General features: G+C 43.8%; 1 protein-coding gene across 1 annotated transcript in view; it reads right to left on the bottom strand.

Annotated features, from left to right (window-relative positions):
• Nucleotides 1–9,489: 9,489 nt before the first annotated feature.
• KLF18 (KLF transcription factor 18) overlaps nucleotides 9,490–23,143 on the bottom strand; it is a 37,381-nt gene continuing 23,727 nt past the window's right edge. Inside the window, 5 exon segments of the mRNA XM_070781897.1 lie at nucleotides 9,490–9,665; nucleotides 10,263–10,917; nucleotides 11,061–11,273; nucleotides 13,201–13,413; nucleotides 14,464–14,510. Coding sequence (XP_070637998.1) covers nucleotides 9,490–9,665; nucleotides 10,263–10,917; nucleotides 11,061–11,273; nucleotides 13,201–13,413; nucleotides 14,464–14,510 — 1,304 coding nt within the window.

Raw genomic sequence — 23,143 nt, 5'->3', positions numbered from 1 at the left:
ATCCACTGGATCATGGAAAAAGCAAGAGAGTTCCAGGAAAACATCTATTTCTGCTTTGACTATGCCAAAGCCTTTGACTGTGTGGATCACAATAAACTGTGGAAAATTCTTCAAGAGTTGGGAATACCAGACCACCTGACCTGTCTCTTGAGAAACCTCTATGCAGGTCAGGAAGCAATAGTTAGAACTGGACATGGAACAACAGACTGGTTCCAAATAGGAAAAGGAGTACGTCAAGGCTGTATATTATCACCCTGCTTATTTAACTTCTGTGCAGAGTACATCATTGGAAACACTGGACTGGAACAAACACAAGCTGGAATCAAGATTGCTGGGAGAAAGATCAATAATCTCATATATGCACATGACACCACCCTTATGGCAGAAAGTGAAGAGGAACTCAAAAGCCTCTTGATGAAAGTTAAAGTAGAGAGTGAAAAAGTTGGCTTAAAGCTCAACATTCAGAAAACTAAGATCATGGCATCTGGTCCCATCACTTCATGGGAAATAGAGGGGGAAACAGTGTCAGACTTTATTTTTTTGGGCTCTAAAATCACTGCAGATGGTGACTGCAGCATGAAACTAAAAGATGCTTACTCCTTGGAAGTAAAGTTATGACCAACCTAGATAGCATATTGAAAAGCAGAGATATTACTTTGCCAACAAAGGTCCATCTAGTCAAGGCTATGGTTTTTCCAGTAGTCATGTATGGATGTGAGAGTTGGATTGTAAAGAAAGCTGAGCGCTGAAGAATTGATGCTTTTGAACTGTGGTGTTGGAGAAGACTCTTGAGAGTCCCTTGGACTGCAAGGAGATCCAAACAGTCCATTCTGAAGGAGATCAGTCCTGGGTGTTCTTTGGAAGGAATGATGCTAAAGCTGAAACTCCAGTACTTTGGCCACCTCACGTGAAGAGTTGACTCATTGGAAAAGACTCTGATGCTGGGAGGGATTGGGGGCAGGAGGAGAACGGGACGACAGAGGATGAGATGTCTGGATGGCATTACTGACTCGATGGACGTGAGTTTGAGTGAATTCCGGGAGTTGATGATGGACAGGGAGGCCTGGCGTGCTGTGATTCATGGGGTGACAAACAGCCAGACACGACTGAGCGACTGAACTGAACTGAACTGAACTGAAGCTTCTTTAAAGTTTTATTGTCTTAATAAAATTTGGGAAAAATTTGGCCATTGTTTTGTCGATTTTTGTCACCCCTCCTCTCCTTCTGACACACAGACACACAGTCCAACAAAGGCGGACATTGTAGTCGTGTCCGACTCTTTGCCACCCTCTGGAGGGTAGCCCACCAGGCTCCTCTGTCCATAGGTTTCTCCAGGCAAGAATACTGGGGTGGGGTGCCTTGCCATTCTCCAGGGGATCTTGCCAACTCAAGGACTGAACCAGCGTCTCTAGTGTCTCCCGTATTGACACATGGGTTCTTTATCACTAGTGCCACCTGGGAAGCATTGCCCCAAAGATCAGTAGTACTCAATTTTTTTTTCAGTCTTCGAATGGCTGACAGTTTATTTTCTGGATGTCAGAAAATTGTGAATTTACACTGTTGATTGTTGGATTGTTTTATTCCTGTAAGTGTGGTGTTAGCTTTTATTTCTGGCATGAGTTTTACTTGGAATTAGTTGGATCTCTTTGAGGCTTACTATTTTTCTCCCTTTGTTGTCGTTCAGTCGCTCAGTTGTGTCCGACTTTTGACCACCCTGTGGACTGCAGCACACCAGGCTTCCCTGCCCTTCACTATCTCCTGGAGTTGGCTCAAACTCATGTTCACTGGGTCGGTGATGCCATCCAACCCTCTCATCTTCCGTCACCCTCTTCTCCTGCTGTCAATCTTTCTCAGCTTCAGGGTCTTTTCCAGTGAGTCAGTTCTTCTCATCAGGGGGCCAGAGTGTTGGAGCTTCAGCTTCAGCATCAGTCCTTCCAATGACTATTTAGGGTTGATTTCCTTTAGGACTAACTGGTTTGATCTCCTTGCAGTCCAAGGGACTCTCAAGAATATTTCTCCAGCACCACAGTTCGAAAGCATCAATTCTTTGTAATGCAGCCATCTTCGTAACTTTTCTGCCAAGGAGCAAGCGTCTTCCAATTTTGTGGCTGCAGTCACCATCTGCAGTGATTTTTGGAGCCCAAGAAAATAAAATCTGCCACTCTAACTTTCAAATAATGAATGACAACTAGATTTCTTTTCATATATTTCATATATTTTAGCATTCAGTTACTTTAGTATTGAACCCTTTTATTTTACCCTCGCTGGCTTCCCTGGTGGCTCAGATGGTAAAGAATCTGCCTGCAATGCAGGAGACCTAGGTTCGATTCCTGCATCTGGAAGATCCCGTGGAGAAGGGAATGGCAACCCACTCCAGTATTCTTGCCTGGAGAATCCCATGGGCAGAGGTTTCTAGCGGGCTATAGTCCATGTGGTCGCAATGAGTCAGACATGACTGAGCAACTAACACATTTATGGTCTATTATTCTTTGATGTGAATTATCTGTTCATGATTTTGTCCATTTTTTCCTCTTGGTTTTGGTGTATTTTCCCCTCATTTTTAGACTTTGAGTTGTCTTTTGATTTTATCTACCCTCAATTTATAAACTTATGGCCGTGTAAAAGATTTTTATTTTCATGCAATCAATTTTCCTCACCTACTTTTATCGCATCTGGATTTGAGTCATAGTTAGAACCCTTTGTCTAAATTCTGGTTATAGAGGAATTCACCTGTTTTTTTTCCTAGTAATCTTATCTTGAATATTTTACTTTTAGATTCTCAATCCATTTGAGATTACTTTTACTTATGGAATCAGCTATAGATTGAATATCAACTTTTGCTAGTAGGCTAAGCAGCTATCCCAGAACAGTTTCTTTTCTTTCTTCTTATTTATTTTGGCCATACTGCTCAGCATGTGGGATCTTAGTTCCCCGACCAGGAATTGAACCCATGCCCCCTGCATTGGAAGTCCAGAGTCTTAACCCCTGGACTGCCAGGGAAGTCCCTCTTTAAAAAAAAAAATTCTGATTGATTGATTTTCGGCTGCTCTGGGTCTTTATTGCTTCGCAGGCTTTCTCTAGTTCCGTTGAGCAGGGGCTACCTTCTAGCTGCAGTGTGGGCTCCTCACTGCAGTGACTTCTCTTGTTGCAGAGCACAGGCTCAGAACTTGTGACACACAGGCTGGTTACCCCACAGCAGGTGGGATCTTCCCGGGCCCAGGATCGCACGTGTGTCCCCTGCACTGGCAGGCAGATTCTTAACCACTGGGTCACCAGAACACCCTCAGGCCCTCTGTTAACTCCCAGGGTTGTTTCCTCTGACTCCCCCAACACCACAGCCCTCCCACCGTGGACACTGTGTATTCTGTGCCTCAGACCCACACTAGCACCTCCCTTCCCTCCATTCCCAGAACTTCTTAGTTCATTTTTCTTCCAGTGATTTGTTACTTTCATACTTATTTCCCCAATATCCTTGTGTCTATTTTTAGGCTTTCTATTTTATCCCATTGATCCATCTCCTCAACCACTGGCTCCACATTACTATTTGTTGACCTTGCAGCCAGAGCAGAGCCCGGTGATCACCCTCCCGCAGCCCTGTCAATGCAGACGCTGCACACAGCAGGCCTCCCACCCACACCACCGCCCTCAGGCCCTCTGCTCACTCCCACGGTTGTCTCCTCTGACTCCCCCAACACCACAGCCCTCCCACCATGGACACTGTATTCTGTGCCTCAGCCCACACTAGTACTTCCATTCCCTCTCAGGCACCCAGCCCCTTTCTACAGCTCACCTGCACCCTGGAGGGTTCCTTCCTGCTTGATCAGTGACTGTGGACCAGCTCTGCTTCTGCAGTGACTACAAACCTGCAAACTTATCTGCCATCCACCTTCTGCAACTATACCTTCTTCAGTGAGATCTGAACCTCAACCTCAGAGAGAGGGCTCAGCTGCCAAGCTTATCCTTACTCTTAAGCTTGTCCTCAGCAACAGTTAGAACTGGACACAGAACAACAGACTGGTTCCAAATAGGAAAAGGAGTACGTCAAGGCTGTATATTGTCACCCTGCTTACTTAACTTCTATGCAGAGTACATCATGAGAAACGCTGGACTGGAAGAAGCACAAGCTGGAATCAAGATTGCCGGGAGAAATATCAATAACCTCAGATATGCAGATGACACCACCCTTATGGCAGAAAGTGAAGAGGAACTCAAAAACCTCTTGATGAAAGTGAAAGAGGAGAGTGAAAAAGTAGGCTTAAAGCTCAACATTAAGAAACCTAAGATCATGGCATCTGGTCCCATCACTTCATGGCAAATAGATGGGAAAACAATGGAAACAGTGACAGACTTTATTTTGGGGGGCTCCTAAATTGCTGCAGATGGTGACTGCAGCCATGAAATTAAAATATGCTTGCTCCTTGGAAGGAAAGTTATGACTAACCTAGACAGCATATTCAAAAGCAGAGACATTACTTTGCCAACAAAGATTCATCTAGTCAAGGCTATGGTTTTTCCAGTAGTCATGTATGGATGTGAGAGTTGGACTATAAAGAAAGCTGAGCGCCGAAGAATTGATGCTTTTGAACTGTGGTGTTGGAGAAGACTCTTGAGAGTCCCTTGGACAGCAAGGAGATCCAACCAGTCCATCCTAAAGGAGATCAGTCCTGAATATTCATTGGAAGGACCAATGTTGAAGCTGAAACTCCAATACTTTGACCACCTGATGCAAAGAACTGACTCATTTGAAAATACCCTGATGCTGGGAAAGATTGAAGGCGGGAGGAGAAGGGGACAATAGAGGATGAGATGGTTGGATGGTATCACTGACTCAATGGACTTGAGTTTGAGTAAACTCCGGGAGTTGATGATGGACAGGGAGGCCTGGCATGCTGCAGTCCATGGGGTCACAAAGAATCAGACACGACTGAGCGACTGAACTGAACTGAAAGCTTCTCCTCTTTCAGTCTCAGAGTCCCATATAGTGTTCCCTTTTATCTCAGAGTTTCTCTTTTATTACAGTTTATTCCTTCTGTATATCAAACTTCTTTTGTGTAAATCACTGTGTTTACTGTCTCCTGATTGGACTCAGAATGGTGCAGTCACAGAGCATGTTTTTTTGCTGTGAAAGGAAAATGCAGTTAGTATCCCATGCTGGACAGTATCATTGCCTACTGCATACTACTATGTCTACTAATTAGTTTATTACATTAGAAATAAATATGGAATTAGTGGTTTTAATGCTTCATATAATATGAAATTCTTAGTGGGTTATTATACGAGTGTTTTAGTGAAATGTGAGGAAAGTATCTGAGATATTTAATGGGGTGGGAGTGTGTTACTATTTTTCATATTTAGGTTAATGTCTAGAATTCATTGTCCAGCAGGTTAATTCTGGATAATGAGGGATAGCTGTATTATCTTTTCTCTTTGTGGTGGTTGCAACTGACGTAAGATCCAAATGCATTCTCATATCTCTTTGATCTCCTTCCCACCCCAGTGAGTTGATAATTTTCCTTGGCAGTTGTTACTGAAGATTTTTGGAGGAGGCGGGGCCTTTCCTCTTGGCATTCAGAATCTTAGTTCCTTGATCAGGGACGGAATTCATGGCCCCTGCAGCGGAGGCACCGAGTCTTAACCACTGGACAGCCAGGGAAGTGCCCCGAAAAGCTATACATTTTTTTTAATACATACATTTGTGATAAACTGATATAAAGAAAAGCAAGGAAATTTATATATACAAAATTCAGAGTAGTGGTTAATCCTAGATGATAGACAGTTGGATGGGAGAAGCCCATGGGTAGATAGAAAAGTGTCAATAATATTCCAGTTCTTAAATTGGGGGAGGATTCTAACTATAGTCCAAACCCCATGTATGATTTTTTTTCAGAGCTGACCTTAATTAAGGCTGTGCCTGGCTGGTCTCCTGGGGGAAGCTGCCCTCCCCACACCAGACATGGTACACAGCAGGGCATTGCAGTTTCTGAAGGGAAATGAAGGACCCAGGGTCCCTTGGAGCAGACAAGCTGATGCATGGTTGTGTTTCTTGCCTGCTCACCTCCATCCAGAGGCCTTCTTACCGGAGCCCTGGTGAGACATTCTTCTTCACTGTGACCCAGTACTTTTCTAGTCTTAGCCCTTCCTCCCCTTCCTCCCCAGACTCCCCAAGTGCATGAAAAGACAGGAAGTGTTTGTTTGTGGATCTTTGGCAGTGAGACCATTCCAGTCGGCCTGCATTATTTGACCCTTGCCTGGTGCTGTTCTGAGAGGGTGTCAACCCAAATAATCAATAAACAGTCTATAATAAGGAATAGAAGAGAGTGTGATTCTAGCCATATTGAGGACTAGCCTGGGGGTGTAGTCTCCACCAAGAAAGAAAGTGCTCTGGAGATGGGTGGGTGGCATTCAGCACAGTTTTATATGTTCTCAGAACAAGAGCATACATCAAACATGACATGAGTATATTCCTTCAAGGTCTCTAAAGAAACTAGCATGTGGCGTCAGAGTGGCCTTGGTACCTGAGAAGGGAATCTTCCAGGAAGTACTAGCATTGGTGTCATGGGAAGGGTGTCAGTGATCCCTATTCTCAAGACATTCTTTTCACTTCTAGACAATGCATGCTGCTCTTCTAGACTTAAAGCAGATGTACAATGGATGTTTGGCCAAAAGCCAGGCTGCTGTAGCCACAAAAAGTTCAGGCCAAATGTTGCATACGCCAGAATGCTTTCCCCACATTCCAATGGGTGAAAACCTTTTCCATTTTGGAAAACGGAGCATCAGGGAGCCAGCACCTCTCTGTTTCACCTCTTCTTGCAGTGTCACAGGAAGTGAGTAGATATTTGACTTTTACCTGCAGTTTGACTTGTTGTCTTAATTAACCATCTTGGCACCTGGCAACTCAACACATTGATGCAGCCGGCAGGGTGCTCCATTGAGCCCTAAGGCTTTCTGGAAGAATAAAAAGCCTGAGGGTTCCATGGGCATTTCCATAGCTCTGCAAATGGGCCTTGGGAGCACTAGTGAATGAGGTGTGGCAACTTTTAGTTCTGAGAGGAACTGTTGGTCTTGAACTCCTTGGCTGAGTTTCCCTGTAGGTCAAATGAGCAAGCCGACAGAGGGGCTCTGGGAAAGCTAGGGAAGCAGCTCCCTGGCCACTGCTCATGGTTCTGGGACCAACAACTGTCAGAGACACCTCCCTCTGTGGAGTAACTGTTGTGGAACCCATGCAGGTCCCTGGTGCCAAGATAAGCCTTGCAACCCAGTGTGTTATCGATTCTCATAGAGTAGTAGTATGTGCGGGCGTGTGCTCAGTCACGTCCGACTCTTTTGCCACTGCATGGACCACCAGGCTCCTCTGTCCATGGGATTTTCCAGCCAAGAATACTGGAGTGGGTTGCCAAAAAACAAAAATTGAGATTCATGGTTTCTGTCAGAGTATAGACTCCTCCAGGGGCACTTTCTTCAGCAGCTCAAAGAGACCTGGAGACTTGGTTAGTCTGCCATCACCATGGCAAATATCATCTTGTTAAACTGTGCTGGAGGGATCTCCCTGACTGTCCAGTGGTTAGGGTTCCTCGCTTCCACCATAGAGAGTACGGGTTTGATCCCTGGTGGGGGAATTAAAATCCCTCATGCCTTGCAGCCAAAACAAATAAATAAGCTGTGTGGTGGAGAGTCTGTTTTGGGGTGCGTTACTACAGACCCCTCTTTCAAAGTGCCCTGACAGTGTTCGCTTTGGCTGGGAAGCATGAGGAAGATGAAGAGGAGACGGCCCAACCGTCTGAGACCTCCGTCTTCTACCAGTTGCTATTTGGCTCCCTCAGGTTTGGGCCACTCGTGACAAGTTCCTCCTCTGGACTACACCTGCAGAGGCTAGAGCCTCCTTACCGCCATCCCTGTGGTCCTAAGGGAACCAACAATAAGGGATTGAGGACAGTAGGTGGTAAGACTTAGCCAGATTCAGATTTCCAGGTTTGTAGATGCTGCTTGAGTTGGCCGTGGGCAGTTGGTCCAAGACACAGTTCAAGTCTTATCTGACACATTCCTAGATGTGGAAAAAACTGCCACTGCCAAAATAGCGAAGATTGATGGAGAGAGCAGGTGTTAGAGTAATGACCTGGCGCCCTCTCCTGGGCAACCTGGGCTAAGCCCTCCTCAGAAAGCTCCCTAAACTTGATTCTTTGCTGACAGTCTCAAAGGAGACTGATCTAGGCCAAGGAAACCCAGACCAAGTGCTGGCCGTGGGTCACCTGATGTGGGGGCTCCTGTGGATCCGGGAGATGAAGAGTATTGCCACTCTTACCTGGACCTCTTGACGTTAAAAAAAAATTAAATTAAATTAGCAAGATTATGGGCCATGCTAAGGTCCCTCTGTCACCACAAGGGATCGAAACCCTAGGTCAAGATCAAGGTTCAACAGGGATGTGGGGGAGAACTGCACTTCTTGACCTTTTTTAAAAATTGAAGTTGACTTACAATGTGTTCATTTCTGGTGTACAGAAAAATGATTCAGATATCTATATGTATATCTATCTGTATGTATTTCTTTTCAGATTATTTTCCATTGTAGGTTATTACAAGGTATTGAATATACTTCCCTGTGCTATACAGTAAGTCCTTGCTGTTTACCTACTTTGTTTTTTTAGAAAATATTTCTTTGGCTGCACGGGATCTAGGTAGTAGCACATGGAATCTTCATTTCGTCACATGGGGTCTTTGGCTGTTTCGTATGGACTCTCTAGTTGTGGCGTGTGCGTTTAGTTGCTTCGTGGAATGTGGGACCTTCCAGACCATGGATTGAACTGGTGTCCCAGCGCTGCAAGGCAAATGCTTAACCACTGGACCACGTTAAGAAAGCAAACATCCTTTCCCTGGCAGCCAGCGCTTGACACCAACACCGCCACCGCTGTGTCCTGACAGCATTTGGGGAAGGCAGAAGGGAAAACAGAAAACACTTTGCCTAAGAGAAAAACAGTTGAGACCACTGTTGAGGAGCTTCCCTTTTTTAATAGATTAAATTCATCCAAATAATCTTCATTTAATCTGAGACTGCTTGACACTGAAGTGACCAAGTGTCCCCCTCCTCTTAACTCCATAGAAATGGACTTTCAAAAAAAATATGAGCTCAGAGATAAAATGCTACATTCTTTACACATTTGAACTATGAATACAATTCTCTACATATAAACATTTTTACATGTGCAAATAGAAGTAAATACACAGATAGTGATCTACAAGGATTCATAGCACACTGATGAAAACATTCACTATGTACAGGAAATTCAATGCAGAGTGCTTCTGATTCTACTGAAATGCATACACATATTCTTTATACATTACATTTATACAAAAATTAATGAAAACCTTAAAATTTACAACTAATATTAAGCATCTACTATGTGCTGGCACAGTGCTAGGTGCCAAGCAAAGTCTTAGCAGGGAGACTCAGTTCATTTCCTCAAAGGCTGCTGGGTTTCTCATCATGGGAGAAATTCATCTGTGGACTCTCTGATGCTGCTTTAAGTGATCAGATCGGGCAAAGGCTTTGTCGCATATAGTACACAGATAGGGCCGCTCCCTGGTGTGCCTTTTCTTGTGTCTGTTGAGCTCATCCGAACGGGAGAATGCCCATGTGCATCCATTCACGTTACATTTATAGGGCTTCTCTCCTGGAACCAAGAAAGAAAGGGAGACTTGTCATGATTCAAGGTAGCATGGGACAGGGAAGTTGGAAAAGAATGGAGAAGAAAAACGTTGGGCATGTTGGAGTGGGACAGAGAGAGACAGAAGACAGGACTGGAAGGTATGTACAGGAAAGGAAGAGGAGGAGGGCAGGATAGGCTAGAGGGCTGAAGGAGGAAGAGGAAGAGAAAAAGAAAAATAGGAGGGAAAGCAGGAAGGTAGTGGTGGGTAGAGAAGGTTGAGTGGGGGTCATCTGTTGGGACTATGGGAGTGCATAAAGAGACAGTCCCAGAAGAGGTAGGGTCAGGACCATCCTAAGAGCTCAAACAAAGTCCTCCACTTCTTCCATCATCCCAGGCAGTCAACACCACAAAATGCTGCAGCCAGGTTGCCTCTGGAGCAGAACTAGAGTCTGTTCTTAGGACTGCTTTTTATACCCTTTCAGATCGGCCAACCTTTTCTAGAGTCTTCTGGGTCCCAGACTTAGAGGGAGGTGGCAATGATCTCAAATGATCCCAACATTTTGTAAAGGCAGAGGCCTTTAGTTATTTTCCTGACACCCCCATCCTTCAGTCTATACTCACCTGTGTGCACACGCTCATGGATCCGCAGGTGGGAAGATTTGGCATACGCTTTCCCACAGTTCTTATAGGTACAGATGTAGGGCCTCAAAATGTCAGGCCTCTTCTGCAACGGACACCTCTGAATCTTGGGATTCCACTTCTGCATTTCTACAGGTTGTCCTTGGATCAAATGAGAACTGGCAACATACAGAATTCTAGGATATGACAATGATGATGAGGATTGTGGCATTATATGGACTCCATGGAGACTGTCATCATTGACTGTCTTCATCTGACCCCCATAGAGAGTCTGGTCCCCACTGAAGTTCATCTGTCCTACACTGAGGATCTGGTCTTCATCTATGGTCTTCATCTGATTCCCATAGATGGTCTTGTCTGCAGTGAAGGTCATCTGGGTTCCATTGAGATTTTGGCATACAGTGGGGCTCTTCATCTGACCCCCATAGAGGGTCTGATCCCCACTGATGGTCATCTGGCCTCCACAGAGGCTCTGGTCATCATTGAGGGTCTTCACCTTGCTACCCTCATTGGAGATTGTCCTCTTGTTTGCATTAACAACTGTTACTTGACAATCAGTGATAAATGTCATTGGGGTGTCAGTGACATCCATCAACTGGGATGCTCCTGTTGGGTTTCTGTCATCAAAGGAGGTCACCTTGGGGTCAAAAAGAAAGTCACTTTAGGTTTTCAAGGGACAAATCAAGGTTTTAACAAGGGTTGTGATTAGTTCTGGACAAGAACTGTCCAGATGTGAGAACATGCATAAATCTTCATTGTGGGCCTCAGAGGATTTATTACCTGGTTCTTCATGGACCCCATTTGGCTGTCCTCATAATGGGCAGTCAGAGGTGCACAGAGCTCTGACTCTGGTGCAGGTGGGGTTTTTGCCTCATGTATCTCATTGATCTCATGAAGAAACTCCTCAATGTCCTCAAGTGTCACAAAGAAAGAAGTCATGGAAGCCTCTTTGCTGGTGCCTGATAACTGAACGAGATCTTCAGTTGTGGGTTTCTGCAAAAAAGTTAATGTTCAGATACCCTATCCAGTTCAAATTCTGATTCCATACACCCACCATCACTGCTTAGCTAAAAGCCTCCAATTGCCTCTTAGTAGGCCTCTGTGAATCTGGAGTTGACTCCACCCTGTGTGCCCCCAGCCCCACACACACAGAGTAATATTTCTAAAATGAAAACACTTCCTTTGCATCTCCTATCTATTGGTGGAGGTGGGAATCTAGATGAATGCAAACACCCCACTATTCCCTGCAGAGATCTTGCTGTACAGCCTTCTTAAAAATTGATGTACCCTTGATGTACCATATTATATGTCACAGGTGTACACTATAGTGATTCACAGTAGTTAAAGGTGAAGCTCAAATTTTAGTTTATATAAAATATCAACTATATTCCTTGTTTTGTACAATACATCCTTGTAGCTTACTGTATACATAATAGTTTGTATCTCTTAAACTCTATATTGTGCCTGTTTCCACGCAGAGACTTTTCCAAAGCTGCCCCATCTCCCAGATATCCTACTGGACATTTGGTTAAATTAATGAACTTCCAACCACATTATCTCACTTTATTGCCATTATTACCCCAGAAAGAGGAGCCATGATAAAACCCTATTAAAGAAGAACTCACAGAAGTTTGAAGAGGTGAAATGACTTAACTTGAATTGGACCTATCTTGCTCTGGGTGCTCACTGACCTGAACCACTATGGAAAATACCCCCTGAATCTTCCTGGGATTCCCTCTGGCATGGCAGCTTCCTGAGAACTATCCTGGAAAGCATCAGCTTCTGGAAACCAATCCAGGAAGAAGCTACTCTACAGGCAGAGGCTTAATGTGCACATGCCCAGACTCCATGCTTCTCTTCTCAGTAGCCATCCTTACGCTTCTAGATTCCTATACATCCGGTAGAGTTTGCAGTTGACTGCCGAGAGCCATGATGTCAGTAGCCTCCCAGGTTCCACCCTGTGTGCCTCTTTGTAGCGCTTGTCATACTCTAGGCAGAGAAGTCTGCTCAGTTTTGCCACATCCCTGCCCTGTCTCGAGTTCAGCCTACCTCTCTCAGCAAACTGTCTCGGTGACGATAACCTGTCTTATCAAATATGACCTCCATTCCCATCCTGCCACCAAAGCCTGGACACCCTGCCTTGTCCTGACTCTCAGAACAGAGAGACAGATATCACAATTCTTTCCAGGTTATATTCAAAACTTATGACTCTACAGCCATTGAATATGGTAGACTGAGGACACTCTGAAGTCTTCTTCTACACAAAATCCATAGAAGAAATAGACGGCCTTACATTTGTTATCTACAATCACACTCTGAAAGAAGTGGAATTTTCAAAGCCACAGTGTAGCAGAGGCCATGTCACTTGGAGGTGTGGAAATGGATACTTTCGTGAGGCCAATGTCATTGTGGAGACACTCCACCAGGACCATCAAAACCTACAGATTCTCTGAGATGAAGGCCTCATTGAAAGTCAACTTCTAATAATGTCTTACTCTGGTACTTCCTTTCCTCCCATTTTTACTCTTGAAATAGTGTCATGCCTGTCTGCTCCTCTTCCCCCATCACTGAACTTAAAGTTCCTCAAGGCTAGAGGACTCTACTTTTTCCTTATAAGGGTCTGACAGATCCAGTTGGACGTACATCAGAGTAAAGGGACCAAATGAAGGACTTCTGATTTCCCCTCCCAGCTCTCGCTCTGCATCCAGCCTCTAAAGTCTCAGGATGTATTTGGTATGTCAATGACATTTGTCATCTGGCATGTTACTTGGATTTACTCTCATCAAAGCAGTTCCCAGTGGGGTCAAAAAAAGGTCTCACAGGGGCAAATCAAGAGTTTTAACATGGGTTGATGTTACTTCTGGTTGAGAATTGTCCCAGGGATGTTCAAGCATGCACAAATCATCAAAGGATTCATTACCTGTCTCTGCATGGACTCCTTTTGGTCATCCGCCTCACGGGCAGTCGGAGGCACACAAAGCTCTGGCTCCAGGGCAGCTGGGGTCCGTGCCTTATGTGTCTCATTGGCTTCCTGTAGAAATGCCTTAATTTCCTCAACTGTCTGAAGATAGGAGTACCTCGACACCTCTTTGCTGTTGCCTGATACCTGAACTACATCTTCAATTGTAGGATCCTGTGAAAAAGAAGTTCATGGGTCATACCCAGCTCTAATCCCAGTTCCACACTCCCTTCTTCTCCATCCCTGCTGATACAATCCTAGTCAAGCCCACCAACATATGTTGCCCAAAGTCCATAATTGCATCTTAATTGGCCTCTGTGAATTTGGAGTTGACTCTAGCTCATATGCCCTCCACACATACTAATATTTCTAAAATGAGAACTGTTCCTATGCTACACTTATCTATCAGTGGAGGTCGGCCTCTGGATGATTGTGTAGGTGCTCCACCATCCCCTGCAGAGACTTTGCCCCACAGATTATTTTTTAAATTGATGTATACTGGTGGGTGATATTATATGTCACAGGGTACAATATAGTGATTCACAGAAGTTAAAAGTTATACCCAGTTTTAGTAATTATAAAATATTGGCTGTCTGTTTTATACAATATATCCTTGTAGCTTATTAAACACATAAGAGTTTGTAACACTTAATCCCCTCTCTCTGTATTTCCTCCCCTCCAATCCCCAGAGAGACTTTTCCAAAGATGCCCCATCTCCCAGACATCCTACTGGAGATTTGGTTAAATCAATGGAAGTCCAAACACATTATCTCATTTGATTCACACAATGACCCCAGAAACAGGAGCCATGCTTAGACCCTGTTAAAGAAGAATTCAGGACTTGCCTGGTGGGCCACTGGTTAAGACTCCACCTGCCAATGCAAGGGATCACTTTCTCTTCTCTCATTTCCTTTCTTGAAATAGTGTTTTGCCTGTCTACTCCCCTTCCTGCACCACTGGACTGAAAGCTCCTCAAGACTAGAGAGCTCTACTTCTTCCTTAGAAGGATCTGACAGAGCTAGCTGGGTGGTCTTCAGAGAAAAGGGATCCAATGAAGAACTTCTGATTTCGCCTCCCAGCTCTAGGTCCCCATCCAGCCTCTAAAGTCTCATAATGTGTTTGAGGTGTCAATGACATCTGCCATCTAGGATGTTACTTGGGTTTACTCTTATCAAAAGATTTCACTTTGGGGTTTAAAAAAAAAAAAAAAAAGGCCTCACTTACGTTTCCAGGGGGCAAATCAAGGGCTTTAACATGGGTTGATGTTAGTTCTGCAGAAAAAGTGTCCCGGGGATGTTCAAACATGCATAAATCATCATTGTGGGTCAAAAGATCCATCACCTCATTCTGCACAGATTCATTTCGGTGGTCCTCTTCATGGGCAGTCGGAGGTACACCGGGTTTTGCCTCAGGTGCAGCTGGACTTCTTGTCCCATGTGTCTCATCGAGTTTCTGTAAAAATTCCTCAAGCTCTTCTATTGCTTCAAGGTAAGCCTCTTCGCTATTGCCTGACCAATAAACTTGGTCTTCAGTTGTGAAATCCTGCAAAAAAAGTTGGAAGTTCATGTTCTCTACCTAGCTGAAATCCCAATTCCACACACCATGTGTCTCCATCTCTGATGACCTAATTCTAGTCTAGCCCACCATCATTGCTTGCCTCAGTTCAGTTCAGTTCAGTTGCTCAGTCGTGTCCGACTCTTTGCGTCCCCGTGAACTGCAGCTCGCGAGGCCTCCGTCCATCACCAACTCCCGGAGCCTACCAAAACTCATGTCCATGGAGTTGGTGATGCCATCCAACCATCTCATCCTCTGTCAGCCCCTTCTCCTCCTGCCCTCAATCTTTCCCAGCATCAGGGTCTTTTCAAATGAGTCAGCTCTTTGCTCAGATGGCCAAAGTAAAAGCCTGCAATTGCCTCTTAATTGTCCTCTGTGAATCAGAGGTTGACTTCATCTTGTGTAGCCTCCAAAGACAGTCAGAGTAATATTTCTGAAACGAAAACTCTTCCTATGCTACCTTTATCATCAGTGGAGGTGGGAAACTCAATAAATGCATGAATACCCTACAATCCCCTGCAGAGATATTGCCTTACAGAGTTTAATAAATTGTAACATAATTTTGATGTTTAAAGTTTCAGGACCCATATAGGCTGAAAATGAAATGAAGATGAAATATATTCCAGGGCAATGGAAACCAAAAACCAGGGTAGCTATACTGCCTCAGAAAATTTCACTAATCAAAGCTGTTGCATGAGACAAAGAAGGTCAGTACGTAATGAAGGGAAACAATTAATCAAGAGATATAACAACTATAAATTAATGGACTCAACATTAAGAACACATAAATGTGTTAAACAATACTACAGTTCTGAAGCCAGAAATAGACAATGACACAAGTAGTCAGGGACTTCATTCTCCACTTTCAACAACAGATAGATCATCCAGACAGAAGATCAATACAGAAATGTTGGACTTGAACTGCCTGTTAGCGCCTATGGACCTAACAGTCATACTCACTACATTCAATCCAGCAGCACCTGATACACATTATTCTCAGCTACACATAGAACAATCTCCAAGATAGATCATGATGAAATTTCAAAGAACAAAAACAGACTTAAAAATTTATTAAGACTAAGATCATACCCAGTATCTTTTCTTACCAAAATGGTGAAAAAGTAGCAATTAAACAGAAAGATTGGAAAATTCACAAATGTGTGGAAATTAACACTCCTGAGCAGCCAATGTATCAAAGAAAAGATTAACAGAAAAGAATACATTTTGAGACAAATGAAAATGGAAATATATATAACATACCAAAACCTAGGAGAGCAGCAATAGCAGTTCTAGAAGAGAAGTGTACATTGATAAATGCCCTTATTAAAACTCGCAGGATGCAAAGTCAACATACAAGAATTAGTAGTGTTTCTATACACAAGGAACTCTCAGAAAGAGAAATTTTTTTTGAAAAAAACCCCCCTTACAATGGCATCAAAACAATAAGATACTTAGGGATGAACTTAGCCTTAGAGGTGAAAAATCTGTACAGTGAAAATTATAAGATGGTGATGAAATTGAAGAAGACACAAAGAAGTGGAAAGATATCTCCTCTTCTTAGACTGAAAAAATTTAATATTGTTAAAATGTCCACATTACCCAAGTTGATCTACAATCAAGGGATTCCTATCAAAATTCCAATGGCCTTTTTCACAAAATAGAAAAAGAACAATTGAGTTGAACAAGAAGTTCAACTCAACCCATCAAAGATACGAATTACAAAAGCAATTTGAGAAAGAAAATAAAAAAGCTGGAGGCATAGCACTTCCTGATTTCAAACTTAAATAGCTATAGTAATTTAAACAATATGGTGCTGGCTGAAGAACAGACACATAGATGAATGAAACAGAATAGAGAGTCAGAAATAAACCTATGCATGTCGGTCAACTCATCTTTGACCAGGGTACCAAGAAGACACAATGCAAAAAAGATAGTCACTGAAATAAAGGGTCTTGGCAAAATTAGATTCACACAGGCTTAAGAATGAAACTGGATACCTATCTTATAGAACTTACAAAAATTTAACTTGAAATAGACCAAAGAATTAAATATAAAAAATTTGAAACCATGAAGTTTCTAGAAATAGACGTAGGGGAAAAAATCTCCTTGACATTGGTCTTGGCATTGATTTCTTTGAATCTGACACCAGGAGCATGGGAAACAAAAGCCAAAATAAACAATCAGGACTCCATAAAACTGAAAGCTTCTGCACAGTAAAGGAAACAATGAACAAAGTGAAAAAAAAGCCTGTGGCTGGGAGAAAACCTTTGCAAACAATTTACCTGAGAAGGGGTTCATAGCTAAATACGTACGGAAACCATACCACTCCATAGCAAAACAACAATCTGACTTGTTTTTATAAATGGACAAAGGACCTTCATCGACATTTTTGCAAAGAGATACAGACAGTCAATAGGCACATAAAAAGATGCTGATCATCACTAATCATCAGAGTAATGCAAACAGAAACCACCATGAGATAGCATGTCATAGCTGTTAGAATAGCGATATTAACAAAGAGAGAAGATATAAATCTGGGGCAGGATGTGGAGAAAAAGGCGTCCTTGTACACTGCAGATTTTTGCAGCTGTTGTGGAAAACAGTACGGAATTTTCTGAAAAATTTAATACTAGAGCTACTATGAAAGTGAAGTCTCTCAGTCATGTCTGACTCTTTGCAACCCCATGGACTGTAGCCTACCAAGCTTCTCCATCCATGGGATTTTCCAGGCAAGAATACTGGAGTGGGGTGCCATTTCCTTCTCCAGGAGATCTTCCCGACTCAGGGGTTGAACTCGGGTCTCTCCTGCATTGTAGGCAGACGCTTTACCATCTGTGCCACCAGGGAAGTCCTGAACTACTATATGATCCAGTATTCCACTGCTGGATGTTGAAAGGAAATGAAATTTATATCGGGAAAGAGATCTATGCTCAGAGGTTCATTGCAGCCAAGATGCGGAAACAAGTGTCTGTCCACAGGATGAATGATAAAGAAAATGTGTTCTTTAGGTATCCAGAGTTTTTGGAAAGTTTATTTTACGCCATTTTGCTTTTGTGGAAAACCTACATTAGTACCTGTTTTCAATAATCTAAAAAAAAGAAAGAAAAACCCAAGAAAGAATTTTTGCTTTTACAAAAAGGGGTGAAAATGAAAATAGTGCTCATCATTTGTTTTGCAGTGAACTTGAGTAGAGTGGCAGCCCCTCCCTGGGGAAGTACACTCGGCATCTCCTTAGCAGCACAGCATTGAACTCTGTCTATGACCATCTGTACTTTATTTCCATTTGTTTTGCTAATCCTTGTGCAAGAAGTGTCCAAAACTAACTGCCTCATTGCTGTATGCCATTTCAGCTTACACACGTTTTCATAGGAATGTGCCACTTTCTGAGAGCAGAGAAAGCCTGTATATATACTACAGAACATTATTCGGCCATCAAAAAGAAGGAAAGCCTGACATTTGTGACAATGTGGATGAACCTAGAAGGCATAATTCTATGAAATGTCAGAGAAAAACATGAACTTCATGGTATTACTTATAGGTAAAATAAGAAAAGGGTGTCCCAAGTGGTGCTTGTGGTAAAGAACCAGCCTGCCAATGTAGGAGACATAAGAGATGCGGGTTCAATCCCTGGGTAGAGAAGATTCCCTGGAGGTGAGCATAGCAACCCACTTCAGTATTCTTGCCTGGAGAATCCCATGGACAGAGGAGTCTGGCAGGCTCCCTGCTGCTGCTAAGTCGTTTCAGTTGTGTCCGACTCTGTGCGACCCCATAGACGGCAGCCCATCAGGCTCCCCCGTCCCTGGGATTCTCCAAGCAAGAACACTGGAGTGGGTTGCCATTTCCTTCTCCAGTGCATGAAAGTGAAAAGTGAAAGGGAAGTCACTCAGTCGTATCCGACTCTTAGCGACCCCATGGACTGCAGCCCACCAGGCTCCTCCGCCATGGGATTTTCCAGGCAAGAGTACTGGAGTGGGGTGCCATTGGCAGGCTCTCTAGGGTCCCAAAAAGTCAGATGCAACTTCAACAACTTTACACGCATAGGATTGGAGAGAAGAGTGTTGGTTGCTAGAGGCTAAGGGTCGGGGAAATTGGAGATGCTGGTCAAAGAGCACACAAGTCATAAGACAAGTTAAGTTCTGAGGATCTAAGGTACAGCCCAGTGATGATAGTTAATCATGCTGTATTGGATACTAGAGATTTGCTAAGACAGTGAATCTGGAGCATTATCACCCAAATCAGAAAGGTAACCACACCAGGTGATGATTGTGTTAACCACTTTGAGTGTGGTCATCATTTCACAACATATACATACATCAAATCAGCATGTTGTACACTTTAAAACTATGGGAGTTTGTCAGTTCAGTTCAGTTCAATCCAGTCGCTCAGTCATGTCCAACTCTTTGCAACCCCATGAACCGCAGCATGCCAAGCCTCCCTGTCCATCACCAACTCCCAGAGTTTACCCAAATTCATAGATATTGAGTCAGTGATGTCATCCAACCATATCATGCTCTGTTGCCCCTTCTCCTCCTGCCCTCAATCTTTCCCAGCATCATGGTCTTTTCAAATGAGTCAGCTCTTCACATTAGGTGGCCAAAGTATTGGAGTTTCAGCTTTAACATCAGTCCTTCCCATGAACACCATCCTTTAGGATGGACTGGTTGGATCTCCTTGCAGTCCAAGGGACTCTCAAGAGTCTTCTCCAACACCACAGTTCAAAAGCGTCAATTCTTCAATGCTCAGCTTTCTTTATAGTCCAACTCTCACATTCATACATGACTACTGGAAAAACCATAGCCTTGACTATATGGACCTTTGTTGGCAAACTAATGTCTCTGATTTTGAATATGCTATCTAGGTTGATCATAACTTTCTTTCCAAAGAGTAAACGTCTTAATTTTATGGCTGCTGTCACCATCTGCAGTGATTTTGGAGTCCCCCCAAAATAAAGTCTCTCACTGTTTCCACTGCTTCCCCATCTATTTGCCATGAAGTGATGGGACCGGATGTCATGATCTTAGTTTTCTAAATGTTGAGCTTTAAGCCAACTTTTTCACTCTCCTCTTTCACTTTAATCAAGAGGCTCTTTAGTTCTTTTTCACTTTCTGCCATAAGGGTGGTAGTTATACCTCAATAAATCTGGGCTAAAAAATAATCTTTTTTCAAGGAAAGGAGAAATCAATTCCCCCTCGTGGATTATAACTCCCTCTCTAGATTGTCTAGTTTCTACCAGAACTCACCCAGGCCCCTCCACACATGGCTATGTATTTTGCACATCCTTCTACCCTTCCCACAGAGGTTGCAGCCACTCTGTACCACGCAGTGATCTGGGGACTCTGGGGACCATCCAGGTGGCAGCCTTGCCTTCAATGGGCGTTTGGGAACCAGAGCCAATTGGACAAGTCTCAACACTGTCCACTCTGCAGGAATGGGACTGTCTGGACCAGGGCACCCCCTGGGCAGTGCGTGCATGCAGGCTTGCCCAGTCAACAAGGCCCCAAAGAAATGAACCATTTCGAATATTTGGGTTCCTCTTCCCCAAGTCCTAGTCCCCTGCTAGGGCTCATGACTGTCCACCTAGGAGTTGCTGACCTTCCACCCCAGTGCACAGACTTTGGCCCCTCTGTTTGGCAGGTTCAAACTTACCATTGATGCATCCATCATGTGCTCAGGGACCTCAGTGTGGTGGGTCGAGAGTTGCCAGGACTGGGCTGCTGGCTGGAGCACCTGGCCTTTTATAGGGCCTGGGAGGGATGTACTGGGGTCCCAGACCAACACTCTTTGGTTGGCCACGCCCCGCTGGGTGGATCCCAACCCTCAGAAACCAATCACTTGGGAATTCTGGACCTCTCAGGGTACCTACCTGATTAGGTTACCCACAAGGCACTTCGGGACATTTTTAGTCTTTGCCAGGTGTTCAAACAGTGTGGGGTAAATGAGTTACACAATTCATGTATTTAATCCTTACCATAGTCCTATGAGGTGGAATTTATAACTGTCAGCATACGATGCAGAAAGTGAGGCTCAGAGAGGTTAAACAGGTTGCCCGAGGTCACACTGAGAGTCAGTCACATGTTCTAGATTTGAACTCAAAAGGTTTAGTGTTTGTAATCCAGGTCCTTAAACACATCAGAGGTGTCAACCCAGGATCCAGTCAGCCACTGAGTTCTGAGTTTTCATCTCTTGGCTGTAAACAGAATCAGAAGTACCTCCAGGGTGAAGTCCTGGATTTGATGAGATCACCTAGAAATAATTTCCATCTCCCCTCCCCCATCCCCAAGTGTCACTTTAACTTGTTTCATCCCGGCGCAGTGATCCACTTCTGGATCACTGCGTGACTTCCGACCCTCTTGCAACTCCGCTCCAGGTCCGCGTCTGGTCCCCACTGCCTATAACAAGCACCCAGGCTTTAACCATTCATAGACCTGCTCAAGGGGCGCCTCACCAGCCTCCGGTCTGTAAAATTTAAAAAGCAAGCAGCACACGTCCCTTCACCTGAGCCCCGATGTGGGTTGAGAGGTGAGGCTAGAAAGGCAGAAGAAGCCTTCCTGGGTTCTTGGGCCGACATCTAGATCCTTGCTTCTGCTCAGGCTGCTGGAAGACCTGTCCTCCTGGGCATCTCCAGTCCTCTTTCCCTCCGCTCACTCAGAGGCTACAGCTCTCCTGGGATCACCACTGTATAATCCTAAGGGATTTGATTTAGGTCATACCTGAATGACCTAGTGACCCTACTTTCTTTATTGCAAGATTCAGACTTAAATTGAAGAAAGTAGGGTCACTAGGTCATTCAGGTATGACCTAAATCAAATCCCTTAGGATTATACAGTGGTGATCCCAAGAGAGCTGTAGCCTCTGAGTGAGTGGAGGGCAAGAGGAACCATGGACTTCCCTGGTGGCTCAGACGGTAAAGTGTCTGTCTATAATGTGGAAGACCTGGGTTTGATCCCTGGGTTGGGAAGAATCCCTGGAGAAGGAAATGGCAACCCACTCCAGTATTCTTGCCTAGAAAATCCCACGGACAGAGGAGTCTGGTGTCCATGGGGTCGCAAAGATTCAGTCACGACTGAGTAACTTCACTTTCACTTTTCACTTTCAATCTGAACCATAGTCAGCTCCAGCGTGTTTTTGCTGACTGTATGGAGCTTCTTCATTATCAGCTGCAAAGAATATAATCAATCTGATTTCATTATTAACCATCTGGTGATGTCCATGTGTAGAGTTGTCTCATGTGTTGTTGGAAGAGGGTGTTTGCTATGACCAATGCATTCTCTTGGCAGAATGCATTCTCTTGTTAGCCTTTGCCCTGCTTCATTTTGTATCCCAAGGCCAAATTTGCTGGTTACTCCAATTATCTCTTGACTTCCTTCTTTTATATTCTGGTCCCCTATGATTAAAAGGACATCTTTTTTTGGTATTGGTTCTAGAAGATCTTGTAGGTCTTCACAGAACTGTTCAACTTTAGCTTCTTCGGCATTAGTGGTTGGGGCATAGACTTCGATTACTGTGATATTGAATGGTTTGCCTTGGAAATGAACAGAGATCATTCTGTCCTTTTTGAGATTGCATCCAAGTACTGTATGTCAGACTCTTTTGTTTACTATGCTGGCTACTCCATTTCTTCTAGGGGATTCTTGCCCACAGTAGTAGATATATTGGTCATCTGAATTAAATTCACCCATTCCAGTCCATTTTAATTCACTGATTCCTAAAATGTCGATGGTCACTCTTGCTGTCTCCTGTTTGACCACTTCCAATTTACCTTGATTCATGGACCTAACATTCCAGGTTCCTACGCAATATTGTTCTTTACAGCATTGTACTTTGCTTTCACCACCAGACACATCCACAACTGGGCGTTGTTTCCACTTTGGTTCAGCCTCTTCATTCCTTCTGGAGCTATTTCTCTGCTCTTATCCTGTAGCATATTGGACACCTACTGGCCTAGGGAGTTCATCTTTCAGTGTTATATCTTTTTGCCTTTTCATATTGTTCATGGGGTTCTCAAGGCAAGAATGTTGAAGTAGTTTGCCATTCCCTTCTCCAGTGGACCACATTTTGTCAGAACTCTCCACCATGACTCATCTATCTTGGGTGAGATATAATACAATATTCTAACTAATTAGTAACATAGGCAAGGATATAGCCATTTCTCATTCTCAGTCACCTTTGCTCTTATGATTATGAACTAACCAGTTTTTCTGGCACTTTTGACTTAATCTTAGCTTTCTGCTGGATCCTGCTCTCTTTTGCATCCAGATTATTTCTGTGGCAACTATTTTGAACTTATTTTTATTTTTGCTTGTGAGACTGCCCAGAGAGACACTGAATATCACCAAAGGTTTGCTGCCCA

This window comes from Bos indicus, chromosome 3 (genome assembly GCF_029378745.1).
Source record: "Bos indicus isolate NIAB-ARS_2022 breed Sahiwal x Tharparkar chromosome 3, NIAB-ARS_B.indTharparkar_mat_pri_1.0, whole genome shotgun sequence".
Taxonomy (NCBI): Eukaryota; Metazoa; Chordata; class Mammalia; order Artiodactyla; family Bovidae; genus Bos; species Bos indicus.
Note: the sequence above shows the minus strand (reverse complement) of the source record. Positions and strands in the feature narration are given on the sequence as shown.